General features: G+C 37.7%; 2 protein-coding genes across 2 annotated transcripts in view; both read left to right on the top strand.

Moving 5' to 3' along the window:
* KLHL7 (kelch like family member 7) overlaps positions 1-8,429 on the top strand; it is a 20,069-nt gene extending 11,640 nt beyond the window's left edge. The window contains exons 7-10 of the mRNA XM_008631341.2: positions 1,578-1,818; positions 5,021-5,222; positions 5,508-5,605; positions 7,159-8,429. Of these exons, the coding sequence (XP_008629563.1) occupies positions 1,578-1,818; positions 5,021-5,222; positions 5,508-5,605; positions 7,159-7,442 (825 nt within the window). The 3' untranslated portion in view covers positions 7,443-8,429. The remainder of the gene's footprint in view (positions 1-1,577; positions 1,819-5,020; positions 5,223-5,507; positions 5,606-7,158) is intronic.
* Positions 8,430-8,552: 123 nt separating this feature from the next.
* The window catches only part of LOC108445947, a 3,458-nt gene continuing 2,779 nt past the window's right edge, over positions 8,553-9,231 (top strand). Inside the window, exons 1-2 of the mRNA XM_017731166.1 lie at positions 8,553-8,591; positions 9,002-9,226. Of these exons, the coding sequence (XP_017586655.1) occupies positions 8,553-8,591; positions 9,002-9,226 (264 nt within the window). The remainder of the gene's footprint in view (positions 8,592-9,001; positions 9,227-9,231) is intronic.

Here is a 9,231-nt window from a genome sequence, read left to right as displayed (position 1 = left end):
CCCCCAGAATTGAGACTTGCACTGCCCAGGGCTGTGTGGATCTTGACTGTGGTGTAAAGCAACATTTCTGCATAATTCCCAGAAGTGTTAAATTCAAAAATTGAAATCAATTCTGTGTGGTACAGACTAACACCGAAGAGCATTGCAAGAGGATGACCTAAATTGCCTCCTGCTTTTTAGGATACTGCTGAGTATACTCAAGTTATGGCTTTTCATTTGATAAAGGTATGAATTAAATGGATACATGAACGGAAGCCATAAAAGTGGGTCAGGTCACAGCCCTTTATAACAGTAAAGGAACACAACAGGATATTTTGTAAAATTGCCAGAAGTTTGAGCTAGAAAGTATGTTGATCTTACACAATGCACTGAGACATTTTCTTAAGATTTATGCAGCTATTTATTTTGCCATGCTGTAGTATGGCTTTCCTTTCTAGGATGCCCCAGGACCTGTTTCTCACCATAAAGGGCCACATGCAGCTGACAGCTCTTCTTGATATGGGGGATGCTACAAGAAAAGATTGTAAGATGTTCTGGACTATAACATGCTCTGCCTCTCTTTCTTTGAACCCCCATGTAGGAGTCGCTGTTCTTCCTCATTGACCAAGGTGTTTGAAGTATGTCCTTGCTAAGAAAATGTAATGATGTAACGTCTTGTGTGAACCATTACAGTGAAGGTCATTCAGCAGGTTGAGGTAGACCTTCTTGAGGTGGCACAGATAACAGTTAAGGTCCCATACTTTCCTGTTCAGTATAGGATGCAAACTATGCTCATGGAATATGTGAGATGCTATTACTCAAGAAGTGTTTCTTGTGCTGTATGCTATCCTGGTCTGCCATCAGTTGTTGAGTTTGGTGTTTTTAAGGCTTTGGGCATTACTGCTCATATTTGATACTTGTTGATTTTGCCAATCTATGCAAAATCAGTTTCTAGGCAACATGACTGCAGTATTTGTGATGGAGCATTACTCTATTTCTCATGCTATCAACTGTGGATAGCTATAGAACATTTGTGTTTTGTAAATTCTGTAAATAAGCTTCTAGCTGTCATGGTAATAAAGTATGTATCAGAGCTTTTTTACTGAGTTGCTTGTCAATTTGGATATTATCTTCTTTTTCCATTGTCTTCGTTTGGTGCATTCTGTATTTTATTATTTTTTAGAAAGAATCTGTTACTATATGTAAGATGTCTTTTTCCATTGCTATAAAAGAAAATGCAATCCTACTTTATTGATTACATGCATTGTTTCTAACATGATAGCAGCAGGAGGTCAATTCTGTTGGAAAAAAACACCAAAACTGTTTTTCAGGGAAGCTGTACTGGGTGCACACAGGGAATGAGGAAATAGAAATTCATAATGTCATGGTTCATTGCAGCTAACTATGTCTGTGTCTAAGAGAATTTTTCAAGAGTACGCCTGAGGAGTATTCTTCAATAAACAGTGTTCATGTTTGTTTTGAAAAGGAACTTAAAACTGACCATATCTAAATCTCTATGAAAAGCTCTGTTTGAAAAACACTCACTGTGCAGGTAAGTGTTATAATCTATTAGACATTACTTGTTCTTTGTAATGCAGGATTACAGCTGGACAGACATCCGATGTCCCTTTGAAAAGCGCAGGGATGCAGCTTGTGTCTTCTGGGACAACGTAGTTTATATTTTGGGTGGTTCCCAGCTCTTCCCTATAAAGCGAATGGACTGCTACAATGTGGTGAAGGATAGCTGGTATTCCAAGCTAGGACCTCCAACACCTCGAGATAGCCTTGCAGCCTGTGCTGCTGAGGGCAAAATTTATACATCTGGTGGTTCAGAAGTGGGTAAGACACTAAAAATCTTTAAAACAAACAAAAAAGCACAAAGAAAGATAGCTGGAAATTTTTCTGGTTTTTGCATGATTTTGTTGACAAGAAACTGCACGTTGCCATGTTAGACTAATGAGTTTATTTTCCCATATTTAGGATTTTATCTCACTTTGCCCAGTCCAACAACCTATTTCTGTTGTGTTTTGAAAATGGTTTCACTGATTGAAATGAATAATGTTTACATTAACTGGAGTGAAAAGTACACTGCAGCTCTTAAAAAGTTAAAAGATGATCTTTAAGGTCCCTTCCAACCCAAACCATTCTATGATGGTGTGATTCAATGAAATATATTTTGGGAGTCCCACTCTTACCTTTCTTCTATAAATCCACAGAATTCAGTGTAGTTTAACATTTTCTGGAATGTGTGACCAGAATAGCTGCATTTAGACAACAGCCTTCCTTTTATACAGCATATATTGGGTATATATATAATGAGGTCTTTTAAAGGGGGGGAAAAAGGTGGAAAAGAAATCTTTTACAGCTACTGCTTTTGGTGGTGAAATTGTACTTGGTCCTGTAAAGGAATTTGTCCAATTTTTCTGTCAAATGACAGAAGTTATCTTCTGTTATTTTGTTATTCTATTGGTTTGCTTCCACAAATGGAGAAATGATACATCCTTTAGATGTTATTATTCAACATAGTAAAGAAAAAAATAAAAGGCAATTGAGATTTTTTTCTCTCGAAAAAAAACCCTGGAAAGTGACTTATGCTGTGGTGTTACCAAGAACATTTTATTTTGTCTAAACCTGATACATCATCAACAACCCAAAAGTTGGAATGTAAGCATGCTATAGCCATAAAAATAACTATGTGAAAAAAGCTGTGTTCTGGGGAATAAAAATAAATGGAAAAAAAAATCATAGAAGGAAGATCCTTTTGAGGTCTGCCTTGCTGCAGAGGGAGGTGGACAGAGGAAAAAATGGTTATGATCTGTGCTTAATATTGATAAGTCACTTAATGGGAAGTTGTAACATTTAGGCTGTTATCTGACCTCTAAAATATTTTAAGAGGTCTAGTGTAGCAGCAGAATAAGCAGTTCCCAGCTGCCACCTCGTGTGGTGAATGTGAAATAGCACCTTTCCCATTACTTGAAATAGGCTTTAACTAAGGCTACATTAGGAAACTTGGAACACTACAACATCTTATAAATCTTCGCAGTTTCCCATGTTTCAGTTCATGGGGAATAACAATACAAACTTTTGATTGTACAGTACATTTTCTAATTCATGGTAAATAGTTACAGCTATACTTGAAATTTTAATTTAGCAGTTTTTGTAGAAATACACCCTCACATTACTGCACAGTTTCACTTTGCTTTCCATAAATATTATTCAAGACAGAATAGTAAAAGCTAAACATTAATAATGGAGTTTATTTTGCCTGTACTTTTTCTTCAGAACTCAGTGCACACTAAAAGTTTGGAAAGGTCTGTCTCTTCTGAATCTAGTATTTTCTAATTTGAAGCAGGCAATTATGTTGAAAGCATTAATCTGAAAAAATGCTGCAGTGTGTTTAGCTCTAAAGAAATCTAAAAATTGTATGTTTTTTCCATCAATTGAAGAGGTTGGATTACTGTGCCAGTCCATTACAGAAAACACGGCTCATTTCCCCTTCTTGAATTGATGGGAGTCCTGTTTTATTTGCAATAACTAGCAGAGTTTGGAAGCTGAACATACCAGATTCTTCCACTCTTGTTTTGGTGCAGGAGGAATACTTAATGTTATACTGAGAATGGAAGCTTCTATATGTTTAAGAAAAAATGCTGCAGTGTGTTTAGCTCTAAAGAAATCTAAAAATTGTATGTTTTTTCCATCAATTGAAGAGGTTGGATTACTGTGCCAGTCCATTACAGAAAACACGGCTCATTTCCCCTTCTTGAATTGATGGGAGTCCTGTTTTATTTGCAATAACTAGCAGAGTTTGGAAGCTGAACATACCAGATTCTTCCACTCTTGTTTTGGTGCAGGAGGAATACTTAATGTTATACTGAGAATGGAAGCTTCTATATGTTTAAAAAAAAAAAAAAAAAAAGACAGGTCTGCTGAATTTTCCATGGATGGGAATTTCTACAACTTGAAAGCAATAAGAATGTCTATTTGCATCAAAGAAAATGTCTACTTACATCAAAGAAAAAAATATCCCACTCTATACAGTTTTTGGTGATACTGAGAATGATAGGGTGTGAACAAATGCACACTTTATAGGAGTCTATAGGAATAATTTTGGGTCTGGAAACAGCATTGTTTTGAAGGTTCAAATCCTCAGCTGGTAGTAAGTGCTGCTGGTGTGACATGCTTAATTTTTAGAAGTAGAGAGCCAAGGTAAAACAGGCACAAGAAAAGGCACCTTTAACTGTTCTAGGTGAATATCTCTTTTGAAACAAAGGGAAGAAGCATCTGGTTCTTTTCTGATAAAGTTGTATTCAACCTTCTCTGCCTTGGCTATGATTTGGTCACTTACCTGAGCACGAGTTTTGAGCCCCCATCTGTATTCATTAGAAAAATCACTTTTGATTTCAGTAATAGTTTTCTGGGCTTTTGAGGGAAGAGTACACAGACCAGAAAATAAGTATCTGCCAGTCCTCAGGAAGAAAGTAAATGGGGGAGAGGTAGCTGCTTTGTGGTTGCTAATAATTCAGGAGTCTGTTTGACAGAAGCTATCAAATTCCTAAGGCAACAAGTATTCTAGGTATTGGGCAAGTCACATTGCTTAGAGGTAAAGGACTCATGAACCTGTAGTAAGTTTACAAAGCTGGTTTCATCCTCACATCTGAAGTTCACTATATTTCAAAGTAGTAAGAGTAGCATGAGCTGATGACAATGGGATGGGTAATTTATATACATCTCTGTTTAGGATTTATTCCCCTCCAAGAAAAAAAATTCCTTATTTTTTTTCTTGTTGTTTTTAAACACAAATAGCAGTTTCATAAACTTCCTTGCATATTTTGGAACAAAAGGGTCAAAATAATTACAAGTATGTGCTTTCTGAATAATCCCAAATTTAAATCTGGTTAGTTCTACTTTTGGAGGTGGGAAAGCAGCTTTCCCTTTTCCACTAACAAACAAAGCATCAATTTGATAATTGCTGTTAGACTCTTCTCTTGAAAGACAACCATAAAGATTAATGCCACTTTGGTGGGTTTCTATTCTTTTTAAGGCAATTCTGCACTGTATTTATTTGAATGCTATGACACGAGAACAGAGAGCTGGCACACAAAGCCCAGCATGCTGACTCAGCGATGCAGCCATGGAATGGTGGAGGCGAATGGGCTCATTTATGTATGCGGAGGGAGCCTGGGAAACAATGTTTCCGGAAGAGTCCTGAATTCCTGTGAAGTTTATGACCCAGCCACAGAAACGTAAGTGTTGTTTTCACTCAGGTTGTTTTTAGTCACTTGTGTCTTTGCTAGCTCTGTAAATGACTGAAGTACAAGTGACTACAGGAAAAACTCTGGTCAGGAATTTTTCCTGAGTTAGCAGTAAGAAATCAGTTATTTGCAGTTCTACTTGAAAGATGTTTTTTCTTAAGCAGCTTTCTTCACTATTTCATTTTCCTAATGATAGGTTTTATTTACATATTTTATAGTTACTTTTTACAAATTAGATGGTGATTTGTCCTTTTCTGTTTGGCTTATTTTCCCCAGGTGGACTGAACTGTGTCCAATGATTGAAGCCAGGAAGAATCATGGGCTGGTGTTTGTAAAGGACAAAATATTTGCTGTGGGTGGACAAAATAGTTTAGGTACTTTAATTCTATTTATTCTCTAGCTGGTCACACAAGGTTTCATGGGGCTTTTTTCCCTTTTGGAAGGAATTCATTCTACTCTGCTCAACTGAAAAGCCTCGAGCAGCACCATCAAACATGTCCTGTTGTTGTCACATTGGTGTTGACTTCTTCCTTTCACCTCCCCACTTAACTGTATCTTATTTTTCAAATTCTTGTACTAATGGCAGTACTGTCAAGTTCAGATATGCACCCCTACTGTAGCCCATCTCTGAAGCAGTTAATATGGCTAAATCAGGCATCTGAGAAAAGAGATATTTCTTCTTTTAGTTATTAATGTGTTTTGAGAGATTTTAGCATTCTTTTGAGAGACAGGTAAATGTGTAGCCACTATTTTAGGAACTTGAGTCTAAAGACTTAAAGCTACTCTGATATTGTAAAATGGTGAAAATGTGAGACCTCTTTTGACTGCTCTAGCTTTGAAATATGATTTACTGTCATGGACAGGTCAATTATGATCTGCCTGTCTCCTTGTCTTTAAAACTAGAAGAATAATACTTTACAAGAAGAATTGAATTTTAATTGCACAGGGTTTCTGAAATGCTTTTCAAAATGGAAAATTCTCATCTATGAGGTTTTTAAATCACTGTTTATGGTAAGTGGAATACTTCAGATTAATGTTATTTTAGAATATAGCTTGATTTTTAATTGGCTATTGAAACCATTCCATCGTGATTGATCCCTGATGCAAAAATAATACATTATTGCACAAACATTTTATCAATTCATAATCTGCTATCTTGCAAAATGGAAGTGTATTCACTGAATGCTCCTCTCAGAAGTGTTAAGAATTGTTCTTACTGCAATAAAATGAGGAAGAGTTATGTCTGGGGTGAAAAACATTTATTAACATGATAGAGAGATTTCTTAATCACTCAGATCTAATAATACAGGACTGGAGGTGAAAACTGAGTTAAATAGGGACAGCAGGATGTTTGTAGCTATTGTCAAATGTAATTACTGACATATTTCCTGAAGAAGCAAATCTTAGTCACAAAATCTACTCTTCTCTAATAACTTTTGGTTCCTTTGGCCCTTTTCAAAGGGACTTAGGCTTTTACACTTCAGTGATTTTAGTATCATCATGAAGAGAGACCTCCTCTATCAGTAAATGGCCAGTTTTGGTAAAGGTACCCATGAGCCCTCTAGAATGAAATGCCCTTGCGGTAGGGAATTTTCAGGTAATTCCTGAGTTTTAGTCACTAGCCCCAAATCCATCAGAAATTCAGCATCAAAATTTCTTCTGTCCATGAAGTAACATGTTGGAATCTCTAGAAAGCATCTAGTGTGAATTTATTAGAATACATCTTACTATCTTCTTTTTACTTTTCTCTCATTTTGTGTTTATACAAGGGTAAACTACTAGTTTAGAAACTGGGGTGTATTTTCAGATTTGCTTTTTTAATTGTAGGGTTTTTGAAACCTTGAAAATAAAGACTTAAGTTTGCATGCTCTAGTGCAGTCCACACAGTACAACATAATAAGCAGTTATCTATCTCATTGCTTTGTAGGTGGCCTTGATAATGTAGAATATTACGATATCAAGATGAATGAATGGAAGATGGTGTCTCCAATGCCATGGAAAGGTGTAACAGTGAAGTGTGCTGCGGTGGGATCTGTAGTCTATGTCCTGGCTGGTTTTCAGGGTGTTGGTCGCTTAGGGCACATTCTCGAATATAACACTGAAACAGACAAGTGGATAGCGAACTCCAAAGTCCGTGCTTTCCCAGTGACAAGTTGTTTAATCTGTGTTGTAGACACTTGTGGGGCAAATGAAGAAACTCTAGAGATCTGAAGACCTGTAGGACATGCCGAGGCATTCTTCAAGGACTTGGGAAAAGATGGTTATTGGTGCTTTGCTTCCATGTTTTACTGAATCATGTTACATTTAATAACAGGGGAAAAAAATAAGATGCAGTCTTTCAATTTGTATATACAGCATATTGTATAATGTGGATTTTGTCATGCCCATTTTCTTGTCTGTTTTAAAGAGATGGGGATGTGTTTTGAGAATCCACTTAGCTAGGTGGTATTACATGGCATCTTCCTTTAAAAAGACTGTGGGTGTGGCCTTGTCAAACATAGACCCAATCCAAATATTTAGAATGCCTTTAAAGCATTTGATGAAGAAAAGATTTCTGGTTAAATGGCATTTTACCAAGATCAGTTGCAGAGACACTTCATTTAAGAAAGGTGAGTAAATACAGCTTGGCTCATGAGAAAGAGGAACGACAATTTTTTCTCCTTCATACCTACCTGCAGAAATCTTACTAAGATAAAATGAAGATATTTTCTCAGGAAAGACCAAGGACTGCTGTCTAATAAAGATTCCCAATGTTTCTACAGCTCTCTAGATCATGATAGCTCCTCTTCCAGTGAGTTTCTTCCATCATTTGCATGACTGCATATCCATTTTTTAAGGTTAGAGAGGCCATACATAGAGATTAGAGAAACACTGTGATGGTCTCTTTGACATTTTGTGGAGTTTTCACAGGAAGACTTCTTGATTTTATTATTTTTTATTACACTGAGGTAGGGAATGGTGGGGGAAGTTAACAAGAGTTGTGCACTATAATTAGCAAGTTGGAAACTTGGAAAGAATTTTCAATCTTATCTTCCCAGGCATCAGACTGTACATACTGCAGATGCCAAACCATTAGCAAAGATGGGAACAGGAATGAGAAAAGCAGAGTCAATACAACAGATACATTGATTTTCTTCTTGAAAATGACTGTTTTTAAAATGGCATGAACCAAGTCATTAAAGATACTTTACAGAAGTCTTCAGAAGTTGCGCATGGTTATTCATCTCTGGTTTAGAAGCACAGAGTTCTGTAAATGCTTCCAGCCCACATGATGGTAAATTTCTTCATCCAGCCTCTCAAGCTCTGGGTGTCATCGGCATCATGTACCTCTTCCCAGTTCTGGAAAACGATACAAATCATGTCTGTCCTGCTCCCATGCTGGTTTATTCATAGCTTCATCATAGTTTTGTCACCTCTCCTCTAACTTGCTGATTTTTTCAGGTCTGTTTCTATGAAACTAGTGAGTTAACTTCAGAAGTTGGTGCTTGCCTGCCTCTACCTCGCTGGTGCTGTGGATGTTTAGTCTGTTTTAGTTCTGAAGTTCCTTCAGCTTCTCCTAAGTAGTGTAAATCCTGGTTTTTAAAGTCAGTGCTGCTTTGTAGACTTGCTCCTCGTTTCCTTCCTCACCCTGACAACTCTGCCTGTACAGAGAGGACTAGATGCACTCACGGCCTCCATTGTGGTTCCTGCAACTCCGTTCTTTATTCAGCAGTAAGTGAAGGGCGTGCGACTTTTTTTTCTGTTCTCCCTTGCCTTTTCACTTCTCCTAGCCACGAAACGTGTCCTTGATTCCGAACTGCTGGAATCCTGGAGGGAACTGTGTGCTTTTCAGAGTGGGCCGGCTCATTTATGTTTTGCACCCGCTTTTTAACCCGCGGCGCCCTGTTGTTCTGACGGGTGAATCGTCCCCGGGGCGCCTGGGCGGCTGCAGCGCGGGCCGGACGCGCTCGTCCTTCGACTCCTGCGGGGCTACGGCCGCTCCGGGGCCAGGCGCCGCAAG

The sequence above is a fragment of the Corvus brachyrhynchos genome, unplaced genomic scaffold (genome assembly GCF_000691975.1).
Source record: "Corvus brachyrhynchos isolate BGI_N302 unplaced genomic scaffold, ASM69197v1 scaffold84, whole genome shotgun sequence".
Classification (NCBI taxonomy): domain Eukaryota; kingdom Metazoa; phylum Chordata; class Aves; order Passeriformes; family Corvidae; genus Corvus; species Corvus brachyrhynchos.
The sequence above is the reverse complement of the archived record's forward strand: the minus strand, read 5'-3'. Positions and strand labels throughout refer to the sequence as shown.